Below are 23,375 nucleotides of genomic sequence, written 5' to 3'. Positions count from 1 at the left end.
TGTGGTGCCACCTCACAGTCCCTGGAAGCTTTCTTTTGAAGCAGCTCCAGATTTAGACTGTCACTTGGGGAGATTCAAAATGAGCCGAATCTGATCGTAGAGTATCCACTAGAAAAATTGTTACGAAAGTTAAGGTGATCGTTCCATTTGGACATGCATCTGTTGTCCATCCGTGCCACCTAGTGAACATTCCTAGCATCTGGAGTCCAGCTCTGGCATGTGGTGTGTGTCGATGTCTAGAATAGTGACACAGGGCATGTGAGGCAATATCTGCCCATGTTGAAAAGTAGTAATGGAGAGTATTGGATGAAAAGTTGATATTTGGGGGCCAAGTACTGTGTTTATCAAAATGATATGCAATATGCTTAGTTTATTTAGCAAGAATGATAATCTGGTGTTTGCATTTTTTAGACCACAACAAGTTAATATTTGCGGAAAAATGTTTTAATTTATCAAAAACGAGCTTACCCGTCGCGCGTTGCTGCGATCTCGGAAGAAAGGAAATTCAAGGAAACTCGTTATGATAACATTAAATTTACATTGTGTCATTCTTATTGAAACTAATTCATTTTATTTTTTAAAACATTTCTAAGTGTGGCTTGAGCAGTACGTACTCGATCGGCTTCCAATCTTGATTCTCGTTGCTCGTTCGTTTGAGAATTACAGGCTTGAGCAGTTTGTATTCAAACAGCTTCTAATCTTGCTTCCCGTTACTCGTCTGTTTCAGAAGCTCGTAATGCCTTTTTCTTTCGTGCTTCTGATGTAGATTGACCAATCAATTTCCGTTTGGGGGTCATAACTGTTGACGATGCTCGCAAATTCGCTATCTATTTCAGTATTCGAAAGATTGGGGGCCCTTGGGGCCGATTTAAAAAAAAAAAAAAAAAGAAAAAAAAAAAAAGAATTGGGGGACAGAAACTTTCGCGGGAGTGTACTCAACAACTTCCCAAAGTTTCATGGCGATCGGATGAATGGTGTAGTAATGCATAAAGGACAGACAGACAGACATAGTTTCGTTTTTACATATATATATATATAGACTAGCTTACGCGTTGCAGCGATATCAGAAGAAAGGAAATTTAAGGAAACTTGTTATAATAACATTCAATTTACATTGTGTCATTTTTATTGAAACTTATTCATTTTAATATGTAAAACATTTTAAAGTGTTGTTTTAATTCTGTTTATTTATTTGAGTGCTTGTGGATACCCAGTATTTTTTGTTTTTTCGTCTGGTTTCGTACACGAATAAATCAGAAGGTTTTCCGATGCATAAGCTGGCCACGTACAGTTGTCCATGTGAGAAGCACGATTCTCCAAATCTAGTCCAAGCACTTGCAGCGATTGTCCTTGTGCTTTGTTGATGGTCATTGCAAAAGCGAGTCGCACCGTAAACTGTAAATGTTCAGTATTGGAAAGATTATGAGGGCCCTGGGGGGGCCGGAGGGCCGATATTTAACAATTGTTTTTTTTTGTTTGCAAGAAACCTTCGCTGGAGTGTACTCAATAACTTTTAACAATTTTGTTTACATTAATTTAAAAAAAAAATTTTTTTTTGCCAGAAACCTTCGCGGGACTGTACTTAACAACTTCCCAAAGTTTCATGGCGATCGGATGAATGGTGTAGTAATGCATAAAGGACAAACAGACATACTTTCGTTTTTATATATATAGATAGATAAAAAAAAACTGCTGAAAGTGTGTGGTGCAAATTGCATACCAAGATTATTTCAGCTAGCTGTAAAATAAGTGGCTCCTTTGTCAATAGTTTGAGACCAGTGCTAAAAAATGCTCTGCTTGAAAAAATGTTTATCTTTTTGGGAGAGGCAAACCACCTAAGCACTCCTCGGACTTACCTCGCACATCATGAACATCTTGGACTATTTTATAGGTGCCTATGCAGAATTGGCTATGAAATCTATCATTTTCTGTCTAATCCCTTTAAATTTGGTTCAGTAAAATGAACCTTTGATCTCATGCTTTTAAAATGTTCTTGTTCAGGCAATGGAGAACAATGGGAGACCCCCTCCATGAAACAACCTTTTACTGCGTTTAGTTTAGTTGTGTAGAGCAGATCAGGGCAGTGAGTTGGACCAAACGATTTGTTCATTGGCTACCACCTTATTAAGTGAGCTCCCACAAAGGATACTTTTTTGTTTCTGAGACTGCTCGAAGATGTGTCTGCATTTTAAACCTTCATGATTAATGGTTAAGAGTACTGCAAATGTTTCAAAGCATTATTTTATCATGGCCAAATTTAAGCTGTAGCGGATCAGGGATTTATACTGGCTTAGCGCTTCAGAAATTGTTACAGCTTTCTAGAGGTACATGTATATTCTTCATATCCATCAAACATATACTTTTTTGAAAAACAAGAAATCTCAGTGTTGTCCTTTTGTCTAGTTTTGAACCAGTATACATAGTTAGTAGTTTTAAGAAGAGACTGAAATGTTAATTTTCATGGCAATGTGATTGATAAACCTTCTTAATTTTATATTTGATAGTGTATTGGTATTCTTTTTTAACTGTACCTTTGCTTTTGCAGGAGATACAATGTTGTACTATCTGGTGCTAGTCACAGGATGCATGTCTGTGGGGAAGATTCAAGAGTCAGAAGTTTTTCGAGTTACATCGACTGATTTTATTTCATTGAGAATTGATCCTTCAGATGAGGATCGTATATCAGATGTCCGCAAGGTGTTGAATTCCGGCAATTTTTATTTTGCATGGTCAGCCTCTGGGATCAGTTTAGACCTCAGTCTTAACGCTCATCGCAATATGGAAGAACAAACAACAGATAACAGATTTTTCTGGTAAGTTGGTAGTTTTGATCATGTCTTAAACGAGTATAGTGTATTTTAGTTTGTCTTGTTATGTGACTTGTTTTCCATTGTCTATGTTTTTATGTGCAACTACACTACATACAATGAGGGGGACCCAAGGGCAATTTTAACGACCAGCTCTGAATACACGCCCAACAGACATATATCACAAAAAAGTATCAGAGGGTCAGGAGTTCAACACGCAACTATTCAGGACAGAGAGGGTGAAAGTGAAATGCTACCTCTAGCCATATGACTGAAAATATAACGGTAGTGAAAAGGCCAGGTCAAGTTGGTGTCTGGTCTCTGGCACCCATCAGTCACCACTCGGAACCGCCCTTCATCATTTGGGGCTCCGAGGACCAACACTGTACATGATCTTGTTCTCTAACAGAAAGAGATTGGCCTTCCTGTTAGTCAGTGTATGTTGGTATTAGAGTGTTGGTAATGTAACCAACGGGGTAAAAAAGTGCGTGCAGTGCAAGGAAGAACCAAGGGAGTGGAAAAAGTGAATAAAATTGGTTTAGGGAGCAAAAGAAAATTTAATAGGGTATAACTCCCAGCACCAATGTTAAAAATAGCCAAGACAGGGAAAACTTATAAACTGTCTAGTGGTGGAACGTGGTCGACATGTTTCAGCAATTAGGGCCAATAGCCTTGCTTTCTTCAGGACCTATGTATATCGCTACTGCAAACAGAAAAAAAACCCCAAACAAGTAATAGAAGTGTCATAAATTAGGAGAAAAAGAGTACTGGAACGACATCAATATGTAAATGTCACCTGGACATCCTAGGTGTGCTTGTTCCAAGTCTTCTCACACAGTCAGCAGTAGACTGAAATATAAAAGCATGGCGTAAGCATATCACTCACCATCCGTCCGAAAAATACCTTCTGTTACACCTGTTGTAGTTATCAACTTTGGTGAGGTCCATATCTAAAGACTATGAATAACCACACTGTTTGTACTAGTGTAATAGCGTTTTTTAGAAATTGAAACCTTACAAGTTTCTCACACTACTTCTTACCTGGTTGTTGAGAAGTAGAGACCTCACCCCACCTGGCTGCGGCTCAGGATATTGGTGAAGCACCGCTCTGTAAGGGTGAATAAATCCAAGTAACTGAATCACTCACCGAAAAAGTGCTAAACACAGGTCTATTTTAACTTAATGAGCATGATGTAAAATCTAGCACAGCATGAGGGGCGGTTTTTAGAATGTTCTAACCGCTCCAAATCAGGGGTTCATAATCATAAACCAGCTATTGTCAGTGTAAACCAGCTGTTGTCATTCTGATGTGAAGAGCGCACATTGGTATCTAAGTACCTAGTTAATGCGCCCGTAGTCTCACAATGCCTAGATGAACGCTCTAAAATCTTTCAGATGCACTCCTATTTTAGTTTAAATGATAGCGTGCAACCAACGGTAAACTAACAGTGCAGATAAAACTGACCAGTGTGCTCTTCAGAGATGCTGACATGCTATGACCACAGAGGTATTAAAAACGGGGGCCCCAGGCGATGAGAAAACTCACCTAACCGTCGTTACTCCAGCGCGGCATCTGTGCCGTCTGGGGAGGTACCGGCGGTTTGTTATCCTCCTGCTTTATCATCCTCCTTCCCATTGGGCACAACAGTCACGTGACGCGCCAAACAAGCGCGTCACCCGTTTGGTGTGTTACCGATGTTGTGAATGGCTAAGCCCACACGGGGAATGGCCAATGGCGCGCTTCCTTGATGTTGTTGGTTTAGCAAGTAAACAAACAGACACCGGCGAAAATGCAGATTTTGGCATTAGCAAAGAGGATCTCGATCGAAGCCCAAAAGGAGTGTTTTTACTATTACAATGAACTAATATTTGATCCTGCAATTAGATCTCAATTAGTTAAAGGATATAGGCTGGATCTATCTGCTAAGCAGGGTTTTTGTGAAGGAGTTAATGATCACACATATCTTGGTCAAGCAAATAGTTAAATGATTTCAGAAAGACGACCAGGGTATGTCATCATTTAACCCTGTTCGGTCGGTGCCAAGTTTTAAAACCCATTTCTGTTCTTTCATGTTTTTATGTGTACTTTAGCAATTGCATGTTGTTTAAGCAAGAGTGTTCTAGCATGCCATGTCTGGTGGGAAAGGCCCTTTTATCAAAAAAAGAACTGATTCATAATCTTGATTGATGTACCTACTCAGAAGGAACTTTTTATTATTGATCTTCAGGAACGCATGATTTTCATAAAACCTCCTTTGTTTTTTTATCTTCATAGTTACATAATATTCTTTAAAAAAGTCAGCATATTTTGTTTCTCCTTAGGGCTAAGAAGAACAGTGTCTCTTAATCAACTCCACCTCGAGCGTCATAAATGCAACGGGGATTCAGACTTGATCTCCCATTTGACTTATGAAGTACTAAAATCTCAGAAAAACAATTCCAGTATGTGCTAACTTTTGGAGTGCATAGTCTTTGTGGATATTATTCGTAACTAGCAATTAGACCAAACTGAATTTGTCTGATTATTATTGTTTTAATTTGGTGACTAGTTCCTTAGGCCGAGGCAACGGCCAGGGTCATGGCTTCAAAAGTGGGAGGGGCATTGAGAAATTTGAGAGAGTGCTTTTAGGGCGGTTTTCATATACTCCAGTATAAAATATATCCAAGGGTGTTTTTCTACCCGTTAAATCTTCTCTATCGTGTAGTAGCTTTATTTTCACTTTAATTTTGCCAATTAATTTTTCCGGGACAAGTTCTCCCAAAGTTTTTAAGATTTCCAGTTGCTTGCTTCTTTATTTTGGAATGCCATCCACAGATAGGTACTCACTCACATAATGTACTCAATGGGCACTGACTGTGCTTATTATCATTTTAATGCTCCTTCACTTTACTACCCCAACTCTCCGTTTATCCCGCAAAAACGAATCTCACCATCCCAAATCCTGCATACAGAAATATATGCATGTAATAATTGTTGGGAAATATCAATGATAACTAGCTGTAGGGTGGAAGCTAGGTGTCCAAGTCTGAGAGAAAAAACACATTTTTATGAAGATCCTCACCCACCAACCTAGCTGGTGGCATGCTTCATCATCGGTTCCCACCCAAGGCGACGAGTGCACCTCAGCTACAGCATGCCACCAGAGTCAAGCTAGCCTGGTCGATGAGGGGCGATACGGTCCCAGGATGCTTGTTTCTGGTCCAGGGAGAACCTGGCCTGGCAGTTTGGGCTGGACTGTTCCCATGAGGAGCAGGGTCAAGACTGATTTGCATATGGCTGGGTCCAAACTGGGGTGGGATAGTGAGCAAAAGAATAATGGATTAAACCCAGATCTCTTGACTGGGGTGAGCGGTTGAAAAAGCAAGATAAAGTTGTTTGGTTTGGAAACTGTAGTACAGTTGTTCCATAGGCGCTTGAATAATGTTAATATGTTCTAATCACTGTTTGCCACGAGGAGAGGAGAGGAGAGGAGAAGAGAAGGACGCACGGACCGGCGGATCTGACCTGTTGCCCTCTATCCCCGCTGCAGTGAGGGGCCAGGTCGCAAGGCTGTTGGGGCTGGATTAAGCGCAAGGGAGGACTGGAAGACCTACTGAGGGCGTCACAAGCAGGGACTCGAAAGACCAGGAGTCCCTGCTCCGCTCAGGTGCGCACGGCCACGCCCCCAGCGAGACACGCCCCCCGCCCACAACAGTTCGTGCTTAACAGGCTCTTTGACGCACAGCGGGACGCGTGCGGGACGCCGAGCGAAGCCCGGGCAAAGGGTGGGCAGTCTGTGGCAGTCAGGGGCTGACAGAGGCTGGGCTGGGCCAGGTCCCCAACATCATTTATACTGCCCCAGAAAGGTACTGTGCCATCGACAGAGGGTAAAACCTCAACCATGTCTACTCGCTCTGGGAAAGTGCTCAGAGGAGGGGGTGTAAGTGTTGGGGAAACCCAAAGATAGGAACTATGGATAGGTTCATAACTAGAGTAGCGCAGTCATAGAGAAAGAGATTGCAATGACGGAGCGTCGTCTTTCTGGGGATCTCCTACCAGTCAGACGATCCTCCCTTGGCCCTGCGGCCAAAGCCTTGTCACCCACTCCGAATGTAGTTCCATCCCCACTTAGTGCAGAAATGCCTGACCTTCCCCGGTTGTCTGAAATAGGCAAAAGTATAGACAGGCTAGAGAACCTAGCAGCACAGTTAACACCAGGTGATTCTATGGACGAGATTGCTGGAGAGTGTGCCCCATCTTCTTCATTTTCTACTGCTATTAGGCAAAACTCTTCGTCGCCAGACCCTGCTCCCGTTGTTGGCCCCTCATTGCCCTGTGTGCCCTGTGTGTTCCAGGGTGCACGGAAACAAGCTAAAAGGAAAAGGGTTCTGAGTGTACGCAAGGGTAGCTATTCTATACTTTGTAAACGCTCTAGGAAGCAAGGGTTAAGGGCTACGGGTGTATCATTAAATAATGGTCAGAGCCCTGAGCGTCTGGTCGAATTGGGAGAATCTCCACCTAGAGAAAGGGGATCTGATACTAACATCAAGCCATCTGATATCCAAGCCCCAGTTTGCTTGGATCAAATCATTGATGTGCTTAATCGTTCCCTGACACCGCTTATAGACCAAATTAAGAGGGTGGAGGCCAGACTAAATAGTCTTGAGCAGTCGACCCTTGATAACTTTTTTTCACTCAAGACTTTGATTAAACATCAGAATAGGAATAGCGAGGATCCCTCACTTGGCAGGTTGGGTAATGGAGCAGCAGCTGTAGCTGCTCCGGTACAGGTTCCAGTTCCGCCAAAAGCGGCTTTTCTAATAGCACCAAGTATGGCCCCAACTCCCACTACCACTGCCCCTATCATGCCAAAATCAGGTCCTATTACTATTGCCCCACCGATGTCTAAACCAGGTCCTGCCCTACACTCTAACCCAACCCAAGGGAACTCCACCAAGGTCGACAAAGTACATAAAATAGTAATGCAATCGAAGGCCCCAGCGGGTGGGTGCAACTCTAAACCTAAGCAAACACCCCCAAATAGTGCTAAGGCTAAGGGAGATGGGGCAGCTTTGCCAGCTCAAACTGCCAAAAGCCACTTGGCAGCACCTGTCTCAGCAGCACCCGCCTTGAAGAAACCCCCTGGCAGACCGTATGCTGATCTCCCCCCGGATTGCCATCCTTATGTCATTGTGTTGGTCAAGGTCCCACCCTTGAAAGATGACCAATCAGAAACCCACCAAGCTTTAAAAAACAAATTCCTTCACTGGCTAAAAGTAAATAAACCGCTCCCTGCGGGCGTAGATGGACTAATCCTTGGCGTCCGTAGGGTGGCTTGGGTTGGTCGGGGCAAGAAGCAGCTGGATGGAGACTGCGTTATTATTAACTTCCAGGACAATAGAGTAGCCAGATCGATCTGTATCCAAGACCAAATGGTGGGAGGCCATGGAGTAAGTGCAGTGGACCTGACCTTTTTCTACCCGCGGCCTGTTAACCATACCATCTTCAGACCTGTTACGGGGGAAAAGAGCATTGGCCATAGTGATGGAATAAGTGGTTTGTCTGGGCCCCCTTTCTATCCCCAATCCGGGTGGCTGGGGCAAAATTGTGGCCCTAGGAGCCACTGACTCGATGTAATGGGAGTACCGGACAGGGGGGAATTGGGCAAACGCACACACGATACTGTAATGCCATCTGTGGTTTCCTCCCCCAATAAATCCCAAACCACGTCATTGGTTACCCTGGACCCTTTGGGGGACATTGTCTCTATTGGTGTTGGGCGATCACTGCCCTGCTCGGATAGGGCGACTCCATGTCAAGAGATAACTTCCCCACACGCTCCAGCTGTGACGGACCAAGTTTTGAAGGTCCTCAGCTGGAACGTTGCTGGAATAGCCAGAAAACTGGCATTGCCTGACTGGAACGCATTAGTGGAAGAGTATTCCATATGCATTTTTCAGGAGACATGGATCAGGGAGCCAGTACATAGGGTGGGGTATTCAGCCTATGCCATCCCAGCTGTTTGCCCAGATTCGGGCAGAGGGCGACCTTCGGGGGGTCTCCTTATCTGGGTAGCCTCAACCCTAAACTGCACGGTAAGGGAAACTAAGACTAATAGCCCTGACCTGCTTAATATTACACTGAAGGACGCCAGGGGTTGTGCTGTCTTGAACATATTTAATGTCTATGCCAGAGGCACCAAGGGGGGGGAAGCAGTCTCCTACAATTGCATTGTTGGAGGATCTGTTAGGGGAAACTCCATACAAAGCCTGCACTCTGATTGCAGGTGATGTCAATTGTACGTTCGAGCCTTTGGGCTCGGACGTTACCCAGGACCAGGACCAGGAGGATGGCAAGAGGGGGATACCAGTCCTATAACTCCCCCCGATTAAAAAGTGGCCTGAGGTGGCACTACAGTTAAATGCCCTTAGTATAGAATATGGCCTGAGGGCTTTAAATGGAAGGACTAGCTCGGACAAGGGGGGTGCTCACACATACAATAGAACCAAGCACACATCAAGAATTGATTATATCTTGCTTGATGTGTGTTTATGGAGCGCAGTGAGGGATATGGTAATAGTGCCCTCAGTCGAAAGTGACCACAATTTGTTGTCCCTCACTTTAGCACCCTGGTGGTCTGTTTGTAGTGGGGGCTCTATATCTCGCCCCACAGTTGACCTTGGTGAGCCGGAGGTATCTCTTTGCGGAAGGCGCTTGAAGTGGTCAAAACTTCTTGTGTCTCCCGGAAAACTTGAGGCTGTGTCCCAACTTTTGGCCTTAACCCAACATAACCTAGCCACAGCTGAAGGAGGTCCGGGGGAGTATGTGAAGTATTTTGCGACCTAACTGGGGCCCTGACAAATCTGTTCACTGTGCACCAGAGATATACTGGGGTGAAAGAAAGGGCTAATAAAAGAGATGGTTGGTATACCCACAAGTGTAGGGATGCGAAAAAAAACCTTGGTTGAGGCAGTGAAAGCAAAATCCCAAGCCAGGACAAGGGCGGCTAGGAAGGTCTACACTAAGGCTATCCAGATAGCAAAGAAGGAATGGGAGGGGAAATTCTGGGCGGACTTGTTGGCTGCTAGCAAAGGTAAAGGTGCCAGGGAATTTTGAAAATTGATAGGCTCCCGTGGAAGACCCGATGACACTCTGAGGACCTGTACTATCCCATCCCAGAGTTGGTTTCATCATTTTGGGGCCTTATACTCAGTGATAGAGGGGCCCCTAAATGAGCCAGCCGTATTCCCTTTTCTGATGAAATCTAGTACCCTTACCCTATTTACGCCACAGGAGGTTGAGAATGCTATTAAGACCGTGGTCCCACTGAAAGCTGCTGGCCCGGATGGGCTCCCAGGAGATTTACTGCGGGCCTACCCATCTGACTGGGGCCTTATGATCTCGACACTCTTGAATGCAATCTTGGAGGGCGGCCCGACACCAGAGTCAAGGAGAGGGGCAGTGGTAGTCCCCATCTACAAAAAGGGCAGTAGAGACATTCCAGGAAACTACAGGCCAATTAGCCTGATTGACTCTACACAAAAAGTAGCAGGAAAAGTGATCCTGGGGAGAATCCAGCAGTAGGTGGAAGAGAACCAAGTCCTATCGGACTTTCAGGCAGGCTTTCGTCCAGGAACAGGTACAATTGAGCAGGTCTTCCGGCTAACGCTTTTGCACTGGAAGGTTGTGGAACTGGGCAAGGGCAGTCTTTACTTGGCTTTCATCGATTTGAAGACTGCCTTTGACCTAGTTCCCAGGGAGGAACTTTGGAGGGTTCTCCATGGGCTGGGCTTGCCCCCGTACATCCTTTTCCTCCTCACCAAACTTCACATGAATAATTTTGCCCAGGTTCGTTGGGGGAAAAAACGGGGAGACAACAGACAGAATTCCGGTTTGTAGGGGTGTCAGACAGGATTGCGTGTTGGCCCCCACACTCTTTTCCCTTTATCTAAATGGTGTGGTGGAGCATCTGCTTCAGGAACCAGCGGACGCACCTTGCCTGGGGGGCGAGCGGATTCCAACATTGTTGTTCGCGGACGACACTCTCCTTATTTCTAAAACCCCTCAGGGGCTCCAGAAGTTGTTGACCCGTTTTCAGGACTTTTGTGTAACTAGAGGCTTGGTGATAAACGTAGAAAAAACGAAATATTTGATACTACGCCCACCAAGGAAACTGGGTCGTCCTCCCATTTTGAACTTGGCCCCTCTAGAGAAAGTATCTGAATTTGATTATCTGGGTCTACGCCTGAATGACAAGATGAACTGGTCTTCCCACAGAGTGCCTTACTAAAGGAATACCATACATCTTCCAGATCCACAGTGGCGCCCGCAGTTGAGATCTACAAGGCAAGGGGGGTTACTTCTGCCTTGTATGGCGCGGAGCTATGGGGCAGTTGTAATTTGGATTCCCTAACCAAGTCCGAAAACAAGCTCTTAAAGGAACTTCTAGCTCTCCCCTTGAGCACTCCGACAGTTCCGGAGCTTTTGGACTTGGGCTGCAGAAGCATTAAAGACCAGGCCCGTTTTCGCCCATTGCTCTTATGGTCCCGCATATGGAGGGTCCCGGAACTAAAATCCTATGCCAAGGGCCTATCAGAAGTAATGAACATGGGGGGCTGGAACAAGATCAAGTGGCTGCGGGACACAAAAAAACTTCTGGGGGAATTGGGCCTGGGACACTGTTGGTCTACAAAATCTGCTCCCCCAAAGGCAGTCCTTAAAAAAACTATATTGGGACTGGGTTTTTTGCAAACAAAGCGGGAACCCCAATCACTGCAACTCGACTGCAGCGTTCCTCAGAATAAAGGATGTGGCATTATACGAACCCTATATGGATTTTATTACTATGCCAGTGGATAGGGCCCTTTATTTTAAGTTTAGAATTGGCACTCTCCCGCTAGGAGCAACTCTATCAAAGTGGAAGTCCCATGCTCATTTATCCCCCTTCTGTGCTTGCTGCCCAGCCAGGCCGGAGACAGTCGCTCATGTACTCTTTGAGTGTCCAGATTATATTTATCCAAGGAGATATTGGTTGAAACCCCTTTTTAAACGTTTGGGAACCCGCATGCATTCTGTAGCTTTCCGAATTTTAATGACTGATACCTCCCCCCCTACAGTCTGTGGTGTCTCCAAATTTTTAAAATGTTGCTGGTTGATCCGTTGCAAGAGATTGTCTATATCGGTTTAATTCCATGTTTAGCTAATTTATTTAGGGGATCCCTACAAATCTTATCTATTTTAAAACGTATGACATACCTGCACTTTTTGTAATATTGTTTTTATAATGTATGTTATGCTTGTAAGATATCTCTGCATATCGAATAAAGCTTTCAACCAGCAAAAATATGTTCTATGACGGATGGCTGTGAAGTGGTCTGTGGTAATGGATAGTGAGTATGGGAACTTGATTTATGCTTGGTTAAGAGCAGAGCTAGAAAACCATACTGGAAGAGATACGATTATGTGGTGAAGGACCGGTTTTTCCTAGGTAATCAGATTCAGATTATTATCTGAGATTCTTATTGATAGTTCTTAGTTTAACTGTTTAACTGATGTATGACAGTTGTTGCGTTTGTCAATTGAACAAGATATATCTAAACTAATTGTGTAAACATATATGTTATCTGGTCAGATTGAGACAGAGTGGTTGTGGGCACTGAGATGGCTGTAGAGCAGGCTTCTCCATCAAGTAGCTTGTGAGCTACTGGTAGCTCTCCAACTACCTGTGAGTAGCTCTCCTAAGTGCAGCTTAGCCTACTAAATTAGATGCTTTTGCTTGATTGCATTATTATATGTGTACCAAAATTGTGTGTATGCATTTGAGATGAAAATGGTTGCATTTTCAGAACTTACTAGCTGATGTTTCGAGAAAGATGTCTCAATTTTCAAAACATATTTAAAGCTTATATTTAAGTCATAAATCATGTGGCTTTGGAAAGGCTTATTACTAATGTCACAAACCTTGATGTCAGGGGCATTTCTGCTATCTCTGCTATGTAACACCCATATTGAAACATTTTAAATTGATAAACGCCTTACGTTACTGTTGGCAATACTGCCTGAGATACTGAGGTGATCGCTACTAGTAATCTTGCATATGGTAGTCACTAATGTAATTGTGTCTGGTTTCGTCACTATAATAACACTAATATTATTAGTTGCTCAGGATGATTTACAATGAGCATAAGTAGCGTTTGTTACAGAAAAGGCTGCTATAGAGCTTGTCTTAGTGTGAGATTAATTGGTCAGTCTGTCCGGTTTGCAGGTCAAGTCTGACTAGCGAGCTGGTTGGGATGAAGGGAGTGACTTCTTTCGTGAGGGTGGGCAGAATAATAGTCTAAGTTATCATTTAAGTTCAAGATATATCACTCCTGCAGAAGATGGGCTTAGTAATGAACATGTGCACTTAAGGTCATGTTCAGGTTGCATTGAATTATTAAATTAAGAAGGTAAAGAGGAGCTAAAAGGAGGAGCAGAGAAGAGCATGGAAAATAAAGTAGGGGAAGGTTTTATGGTGTGGACAGAATATATTTAGGGGTTGGGAAGAGAAGAAATGAGGATTGTGTGTGGGTATTCAGGAGTGAGTTAATGTCTGGTTGGAGAGAAACTGAGGGAGGTGACTGTCGAGTCTAGTCAGGTGGTTAGAGCAAGAGGGACTTTCACGAGAGATTGAAGAATGAAGGTGGTTTTCAAAACTGAGGGAAGAGAGAGTGATGATGTTGTTAACCGCATGCAGTCTTCTTATGGGTAGGTATGATGAGGCCACCAACAACCAAGAGGTGAGTGAGGAGGTGAAAAAAAGTGCAAGAGTGGCAATCACGGGGGATAAGAACCAGCAGTGAGGAATGTTCTAGGTTGGGGTGGAATTGGAGCAGGCAAGGTATTACAAAAATATGGACTCCGAACTAAATGGAGGCGGTCAAACAAAGGTAGCTTTTTGTCCTACATCTGGATGGATCATTTTCCAACCATTGTTAAAGATGGAAAGACTGCCATTCAGACTTGTACCGAGAGATACTGTCAGCTTTGACCCATTTGGTATATTAGCAATAGAAGAGATGTTCAAACTCTTACAAAGTGTATCCACCCACCGGGCTGTGTTCAACATGAAGAGTAGTAGGTCTGTTTTTAGGTTTCCTTTGCAGGCATGATGATATTGATCAAAATCATAGTTTCAGGGAATTCTCTTCAGATCTTGGGTTTAATGTTTTTTGTTGCATATTTAGAAAGTTTAGAGCATTATAGATTTTAAAGGTATTCGGTCCCGATTTTGGTCAAGTGTTAGGAAAGCGAGGTAACAACAGAGTGGGACATCTTTGAAATGGAGTACAAAAGTTGTGTAAATGAGAGAGTTGCAATTGTTAGGCAATAATGAATGAATTAATTTTAAAAAGCAGCATCAGAGAATGTAATGGATGTTAGAGAATCATATTAGAATGGTGATAGGTATAAATGACTCATTTGCAAGTCTTGGGGCATACAACAATTAAGTTAGGCTCTTGGTAAATCCCTTATGCCACTTCTGCCCCCCGCAAACTCATAGAATATCCCTTACTCCACTTCAGAACCATCACTCCCTACAACTGCTCTTCAAACCTTACTTACTGCACAACTTCCCCTTCGTAACTACTCACCCATTCTGTTGCACTTGTATCTCTTTGCTCTCTGAGCCTTTATGTTTTTCACTGGACACATAATCTTTCCCACCCTAATGGGCTCAGTTTCCCCTACCTATTTTCCCATTACGTTTCCCTTGTTTCTCATTGCTCCACATACTCACTGCCTTCAGACTGGTAGTGCTGGATGCCTCGCATAGGAGTTCAGTTCATAGGTTCACTGGGTGCAGACCATCGTATGATAAATTTATTGTAGGGCACCACATTGTTTTTCCATATTAAATATGTACTTACATGTCAGCCATTCTGACGTAGTGACTGTTTCACTTTATTGTAAATACAAAATATGCTCTAGTGTCTAGGATATGATGGAACCAAAAGAAACAACAAACTCCTCAAGAATCAAAGTGTGGTTGAATGAGATACATAAAATATTATGTGTGCGGATTCCTATCATACACCAGGAACGCGCATCAGCTTCATCATTTGGGTATCCTTTGTCTATAAGAGTGACAAATATGCTCTATGGAAATCAGAGCTTACAGGTGACACAAAGGTGTAGAAACCAAGATGAGCAAAGTAAAGTGTATGGGAACAGATATGTGCAGTGCAAGTGGTGAAGTGCAGAGACTAAAATTGGTGCATGAATAGACTATGAATTTTTATTAGTGTCTGTCACGATCAAAAGTTAAAAACCGTGAATACTAGGACCAGTTTTAACCAATAGCTGTCCTAAATACTAGTGGCCTCTGACCCGTATCTACCTTTTCTGTGTGTTCTGTTTCACTTTATTGCCATACGTGGGATGTTGGTCCCAAAGCATCTTCCAAGTTCCATGACCAATGAAGTGCTTGAAAAGGTCCCAATATTAAAAGCTGGTTTCCAGTTGTAAATCAAGTTAGGACTCTAGTCTAAGGAGTTTAGTCTTTATATGAAGAGTATGATGTCAACTGGCAGAGAAGGAGTGACCAAGAAACGGAATAATTGAAGTAAAACCTTGTAGAGCCTAGAGGATGATCCGTACTGTCCTATCTGTAGAAGTGTGTAAGTGCAGGGTGAGTGGTGTTCATGTGTGACTGCATGGAGCGGGATGTACCTGTGTGAGTGTAGGGTGCACCTGTAAGTGTGCAAGGTGAGGTGAGGCTCTGTGTGAGTGCAGGATGATGGATGTAATCTCAGTGGTGGCTTCTTCTCTAAGAGTAGCGTTGCCCCACTGCTATTTGAGCAGTGCAAAACAAATGCTAATTACAAGACGTTATTAGCATTTTATTTTTCTGTGCAGGATTGCTGAGCAAAGTGAGGAGTAGTTTGCGCACTCTAAGTGTGCATGAATGTTCTTCATCTGGCTGTGTTGCAGAGCCCGATGGAGAACATGTCCAAGCTCCCACGCACTGCTGAGCGGCTAAACAGGCCGCTCAGACCAACCAGGCGCTGCTCATACAGTGTCGTCATTGGCTGGGAGAGTCCAGGAGCCTGGGCGCTTCTGGCACTGCCCACAGAGTGAGGACGGAGCAGATGCTTGCGGCAGCGAACGCAAGTTTATTTATTTATGATTTTTTGTATCCATTCCCCACCCCCATTCTGAAGCAGCCGCCACTCTGTGTGCATGCAGGATGAGCGCTGCAACACAGAGTGTTGGGTGCCTGAGTGAATGCAGGATGAACCTGGTATATTTTCGGTGCAGGGTGACTGGTATGCCTGTACGGAGTGCTTGTGTGAGTAAAAGGGTAAGCAGAGGGCCTCTGTGAGTGCAAGGTCAACATTGTGTCTGTGTGAGAGCAAAGCGAGAGGAGTACTGGACCTGAATCCTGGACGACTTGTGTGTGTTGAGTACAGAACCTGTCCAATTAAATGTAAGTGGAGTACTTGGGTGAGTACAAAGTAAATATTGGGTATAGAGTGTGTGGGGTGATTGAATGCCTGTGAGGGGTGCATGTGTGAGTAGGGTGAGTGATGTGCCTTTATGAGTGAAGGGTGAGGAGAGTGCCTGCAATTGCAATGGGAATGCTGTGCCCGTGAAAGTGCAATGTGAAGGGGTACCTGTAGGAGTGCCGGGTGTGCATGGAGGGTGAGCAGTTTGAATGCACGGCGAGAAGTACCAGTGTCAGTGCAATATGTGCGGTGTGCTATAATAAAGGTTATTTACTGAGAAATTTCATTTGGTAAATAAACCTGCATGAAAAATTTTGTTTTCGAAAATATATATATTTAACGGGCGACAGATTGTTTTGTTACATCCCAATGTTTCTTCACGTGTGCCAAACCTGTTGTAAAGGCTTTGCTAGTTTGGCTGATTCATTTAAATTTGAAACATGCTGTTATGCTTTTCTGCTCTCGTGACTTGTTGCAAATGAAAATTCTCAAAAATAGAACAAGGTGTCACAAATGTTATTGGTCTATTGTAAAATGCCAGCTGGCCTGGTGTTCGGATGATGCAAGTTAGTATTTGCACGTCGTGGTTTAGAAATGGGTGGAACACCAGTAATACTTGTAACCACATTGATTGTCAGATATATGTTATCGTTTTTAGCAGAATAAGCTTTACTTGCTTTTGATGGCCTTTTATAGACTGCATGGCCGATCGCCTAGTGTGATTAGACTTGTTACCCTAAAAGGTTTCCGAATGAGGCTTTGTTTGTGGTCGCTAAACATTTCTGAGAAGTACAGTCTATCTAAACCCCGCATTCCTCTTATTTGTTATTGGTTTCTGGCTTATGGTAAGAACACAAGCGCGGAGATAGCCCTTCGGGGGTCGAATTCCCGCGCTATATAAGCGAATAAATAAATAAATAAACAAACAGTGGCATTAACAATCTGCATGTTATTTCTAAGTTACCAGAACGGTACCCCCGTGTTCTTTCAATAATTCTCTATTCTCTGATCTCAATTAAGTGTTATTTGAATGCTGCATGTAGTCATTATTGTCAAAACTGGAATTCACAACTTTTTACATTTAACTTCCAGTGACTTACTGCAGATGCTTTTTTAAATAAAAAGTTGTCAAAAATGTACATCTGAAGCCATTTTTTTATGCTGTAGCATTTGAACTACACCATTATCTATGTAAAGTTTCATCCTTCGGTGGAGCGTTTGTCATTGCGTGTTTTTACTGTGCATGTCCCAAACACCTCACTGAACACCTCCGTTACAGATCATACTACGACTCAGTCCCTCTTCAGCCAAGCAGACTGAACCAATGACCAGATACTTGATGCAGGTTGAAACGCTTTGCATCCTTGTCGGGGGTATCAAGCGCTGTGGAAATGCTGCCATACAATACATTTTCTTATTTTTTTTATTGTGTTAGAAATAACAAAAGTACTTGATTTCTGGAAGTTTTTCTTAAACTAGCTGCACCTACTTAGTGCTTTGGGTGAAGTATTTAATGTTCATCCCTTAGTGATATTAAAGACCTTAACTAATTGTCAGCTAGTTCCTAAGCCACTGCATATCATTCTTTTTCTTTTTTAATTTTTTTTAATTAGGAAACCACAGGATTACATCATGTGCAAAGCAAGGAAAGGCCAAAAGGCCCTCATACATTATCAACGGATGTCAAAATAGCTTGCAACAAAGGATAATCACACTGCGTACTCAGGCCCGACTGGCAGTATTAAATCAAGATTAGCGACCAAGATTTCCCACAGTGTAACAGGATACATGAGGATTCCAATTTACCATAAAGTTGAAGGATCAAACGAAAGGCAATATTACGATACCAGTTTCAAGCTATTTACGTATGAGGATATTAGCCTTCAATTGAACGTACCAATGGGAGAGCAATAGGCAAGTAGAATACTAGCAGACCCACCAAACTGCAGTGACCCACTCACAAAGCAAGCAATATCGACAGGATCTCATAGCATAAAGGGACACAAACAATGATCCTCCCATGGAACCCATACCCCGGACTCCAACTATAGGAAAAGAGGAAGAGGAAGAGTTTATCGTAAAGAAACAAGAAGGAAAAAAGAAAGAACGGGCCATAGAGACAAAGAAGAAACAAAAAGCACGTCCCCCCTCCAACCCCCCACCCTGCATGCAGCGGAAGGCCACGGCCCACCCCCCCCATAGGCATGCCTGTCGACCCAAGAAACCCTAAAGAAGGGAAAAGAGGAGGAGGGCCCAAGCACCGGCCCCTGACACGCCCCCCCCGCCCATCCTGAAAACCCCAAGGGAGCCCACCATAATGGAGGGCAAGCAGCAATACAAAATCGTCCCAATCACCCCTAGTCACCATCGTAAGCAATAGTTGCATCCGGCACCAGAAACATCCAATAAGCACATAAGTCCGAGTTCAGCCTTGGCCGGTACGAACTGAGGCAGCATAACATCGCGCATCGGGAGGAAGCAAAGTCGATGAGTCCGCAGTCCCTTTTGAAGCCAATGCAGCAGCAAAACAGAGCAGAAAAGTCCACACAGCAGAGCAACGCCATAGCACATTAGCGATCGAGGAAGGCAGGCGATGCAAAGCAGGAGCGTAGGTAGCCAGCCGGAGGGCGTAGATGTCAGCAAACATAACAGTTCGGCCACATGTCCCACCAAGTTCGTTGTCCGGTTGCACACTCTTTAGTGAGTCCCCGTTGCTGATAAACCGGGAAAGGACGGGCTCTGGCTCGATATCTTGGCCATCCACTTTTACACAACTCACCGTCGCCTGTGGGGAAGCCACACTCGTCCAGCGACTGCACAGAGCAGAGTGCAGGTCTTTAAGAGCCAGTAGGACGTCTCGCGTTGTGAATTCCATAGCCAGTCCGCCAGTGTATGTAGCGCACCTCGCTCCCAGAGAACCTCAATGCTGGCAAGGACACAAACCCCAGGCGTGCCCAATAGCTCCCCAGAGCAGCAGTGCGGGGAGATCTGTCGGCCGCCGGCAGTATCCGGGGTAGATCGGGGCTGGAACGCTCGGCAAGAAGATACGCCGAGGAGACACTCAGAACCAGGCTCCGGCGAAAACCTTTGTCGAGCAGCTCGAGGGGCGCCAGCGCTAATCCCCAATCGGCGTTATCCGGTCGCGGCCGAAAATGAACCTGGTCTGACTCACCGGGCGAAGATGGCCGGCCGGAGCCGATGTTGTGAAATCGCACGCCGGCTGCTGCGTCACTCGAGGTCCCGGCTCACACAATGCAAGGGCCGGAAAATTTGCGACAATGTAGTTTGGCCGTGGGAGACCGATTTCGGACCGGAGTAACACTGCCGAGCTCCATAAACAATCATCAACACAGGGCCGCAATCAGGACGCAGGATGGATGTCAGGATAGTGCGGGAGGTAAAGGCGATCGGCCGAGCCGGGCTTCTATGCGGCCATCTTGGCCGCCGTCTCGGCTCCTCCCCCTGCATATCATTCTTAACAATACCATGGACAGTGGGTCGGTTCCCTCCTGCTGAAAGGCGGCCTTTGTACTACCTCTTTTGAAGAACCCTTGAGATGTGACTGGCCCGGCCACCATTAGACTCATTTTGAAACTTTTATACCTTCTGAAGGTACTGAAGATACTCCGACTAGGAAGCTAAAACTATTTATTGACCATAATGAGATCCTGCATTCCATTTAACTACGGACGGAATCTGTCATGGTCCCAGTATCTAATATGTGGTAGATTTGATAAATTCAAATACTCTGATGCTGTGCAAACATAATGTGGCCTTAAGCACAGATGGCCATGCCATCCTAATCTGTAGTGTTACAGGGATTGTGATTGGAGTATTTTACTCCAACTGATGCAGGCTGTTTGTCATATCACCTTCAGCAGCAGTACCATCTACCTCTTCCAATCAATTTGCCCCAATTATTTCTGAAGTAACCTATCTCTCTGGTGCTGTATCAGACTCTAGATCCCATTAAAAACTTAGGCGTGGGGGGGTATAGCCTTAGAGTGGATTACCAAATTTCTAGCGGAAAGAACACAAACAGTCAACCTAGGCCATTTCAGATCACAAACTACCATGGTCACCAAGGGGGTCCCCCAGAGCTCCTGCCTGAGCCCCACCCTGTTTAATATATATGTCACTCCACTCACCAACTTAATAAGAAACCTAGGGTTTATCCCAATTTCCTACATCGATGACACACAACTGCTACTCTCATTTGACAAAAACTGCACCAACTTTCAGAACACCTTCTCTGAGGGAATGAGATCCATCAACGAATGGATGAGCGATAATTTTCTCCTGCTGAATGCTGAGAAAACGGAAATAATGCTCTTCAGAGATGCAGTAACAAGTTGGTCTCCAAACTGGTGGCCGGGAGACTTGGGCCCAACTCCCTCCCCCAAAACGGTGGTAAAAAACCTAGGGGTGAAAATTGACCAGAAACTTACCCTCGAGGAACACGCCGCCACAACCGCCAAGTCCTGCTTCCACGTGCTCAGTCTGCTTCGCAGAGTTTTCCCCCTACTCCCTATATCCACCAGGAAAACTTTGACTCAAGCACTGGTCACTAGTCCTCTGGACTACTGCAATGCTCTGTTAATTTCCGCCAAAGAATCCTCCCTTAACAGACTGCAAGTGGTCTAGAACACAGCGGCTTGACTAGTGACATATGGTCCCCCCAGAACCCCCTCACTCACTCTACTCCGAAAATTCCACTGGTTACCAATTCGGAAACGGATCAAGATCTGCTGTATGGTATACAAAGCCTTAAATAAACTAGGACCCAACCACATCGCAGACAAACTGTTATGGTACAACCCCTTGAGGACCCTTCTCTCTGGGGCTAAAGAGCTCCTCTGTGTACCTCGTATAAAACAAACCCGACAGGGGGGAGCAGCATTTTCCTATGTTTCAACTTCTCTCTGGAATCCGCTTCCCATACACATTTGTCTCTCCCCCTGCTACTTGTCCTTCAGAAAGCAACTAAAAACCTTGCTGTTCTAAATTACTGGGCTGCAGTGGCCTACAGCCGCCCTAGCGCGGAGATACCCCGTCTGGGGTGATTCATGCGCTCTAGAAATGACATAAATAAATAAACAAATAAATAAATAAATTAAACGGATTACCTCCTTGAATTCACCCTTTGGAAATACATGGGTGAAAAAACATGACTCCTTGTTTGTCTCTCTCCTTTTCCACAATCAGATTCAGGTCAACTTTGTTTTTTTATATGTATTATCAATTCCTGGATGCCAACCAAAAGACTGTACTTGAAACCTTCATAAATGTGGGTTCTCCTCCACCTCACCTACTACAGTCCCTTCCCAAAGGAAATAGTAGAGTTTCTAAGTTGCAGAAAATAGAGTAAATCTGCTATGAGGTGGTGTTGCCTTCACAATCTTCAATTTAGTGGCTCGTTTAGATTGAGGAATCGGATACATTCCTAGGAGATTGTGCTAGTATCTTAGTGCTGCCTCTGGTTACTCGTTGACAAGGAATACATTTCTATGTAGTATTTAAGAGGCTACAAGGCCTAAAACGAAAAAGCTACAAGTAGTGCAAACAATTTCTGGTACTACGGTCTAAGTGTTCTGATGTTCACTCTGTCAAATGGTCGTTTCTTAATGATAATCTACCTCTTTCAGAGTGACAAAAGCCATGTTTTGGAAGGTTTGGGGCTTACCCTGGTCCGGGGTGAGAATGGGCAAATGCCATTGACCAGTTCATAGTGACTCTTGAATATGATGTGGTCTGCAATGTTTCCTGTGCACACCTGAGAAGATGAGTGGGTTAGAGAGCACCTCGGGCTCTTGTCTGTGAAGGAAGTACAGATGATTTAATGATAGACTTAGCCCATCAGGTTGTTATGATCCTCAAGATCATAGCTCAACAAGCATTTCAACCTAGCCTTAAACTAAGAATCTGAGCCGTAGTCATTGAAGGGACACTTCTTCAACCTGTAGACCTTTCTGCTCCCAGACTCTTTCTACTTATGGCTGCTGAGGTACTTTAACAACATGTTGTGTTTCCACTGCCGTAAATGGCTTGGAATCATAGTAAGCCTTACTTTGTTGTTGTTAGACTTTTGATAATTCCGCTGTTAAACTGCCTCTTTTCATCTCTGCTGCAGTACTCGTCATGACCACTCTTGGAAAACCATCTTACATAGAATATGATACATTTCTAGATTCCAACTGACATCAGTTTGTTCACATGGGCACCTCCAGGACCCAGAAGGACCTAGAGTCCCCCAGAGTTCAGCGCTGTCCCTTTTTATCTTAAACATTTACATGAAGCCCATTGGCACTCTAGTCGCAGAAAGCGGCAATAAAATCCCCTAGCATGCAATGATCCATATCTCTGCATTAAAGTCTCTTCTACTGCAGATATTCAATGCCCCAAACACTACTGCACCTCTTCCAGATCTGGAAATGAACCCCACCAAAATAGAATTCCTTTTTTGTGCCAAGAACAACAAGCACAAGATAGATCAAAGCTAGCTAAGTTCCATCAACCTTGAAAGCATCTAACTCCAACTTTTTCTCAATGTCAAGTTACTTGGAGTCACTCTGGAAACCAATCCTGCCTTCAGTGGATAAGTTGCCAATAAAGCAAAGATGGCCTGGTACCAGCTCTCTCTTCTGAAGAAAGGGAAACTGTTCTTTCAGAAAATGTTTTCAAACTGCTGTTAAAGCCCTTTTACTCTTACTGATCTCTGTAGAAGATGGAAATGCCCTTCCCTATGTCCTTAAAGATCCACACTGGTCCTCATTGAGAGGATCCTACATACCTCAGCACTCCTCCTCCAGAGCCTGAAGAAATATGATCACTTTACTCTTATCCTATTGCCACTCCATTGGTTCCTCTTGGAAGCCCGCACAAGTTTCAAAACCAATTCCATCATTTACAAAGCAATCACTCGACACACTCACAGAACGGAAATCAAGAAGTGTTTTTAAAAAATACGTGGGGGGGAACACAACAGATCTTTCCAAACAAAGCGTCCAGGGTCTAGAATAACACCTTCTTAGCCCTCAACCTCCCAGCCATTCTCCAGTTCAGGATAGTGTTGCAGATTCTCCTGTTTAAAGAATGCTACAT

General features: G+C 44.2%; 1 protein-coding gene across 1 annotated transcript in view; it reads left to right on the top strand.

The window, feature by feature from the left end:
* The window catches only part of LOC147668996 (polyphosphatidylinositol phosphatase SYNJ1-like), a 287,979-nt gene that overhangs the window by 121,697 nt on the left and 142,907 nt on the right, over positions 1-23,375 (top strand). The window contains exon 4 of the mRNA XM_086948301.1: positions 2,546-2,813. Coding sequence (XP_086804427.1) covers positions 2,546-2,813 — 268 coding nt within the window. The remainder of the gene's footprint in view (positions 1-2,545; positions 2,814-23,375) is intronic.

The sequence above is a fragment of the Lissotriton vulgaris genome, unplaced genomic scaffold (assembly GCF_964263255.1).
Source record: "Lissotriton vulgaris unplaced genomic scaffold, aLisVul1.2 SCAFFOLD_2649, whole genome shotgun sequence".
Taxonomy (NCBI): Eukaryota; Metazoa; Chordata; class Amphibia; order Caudata; family Salamandridae; genus Lissotriton; species Lissotriton vulgaris.
This window is presented reverse-complemented; position numbering and strand designations above follow the sequence as displayed.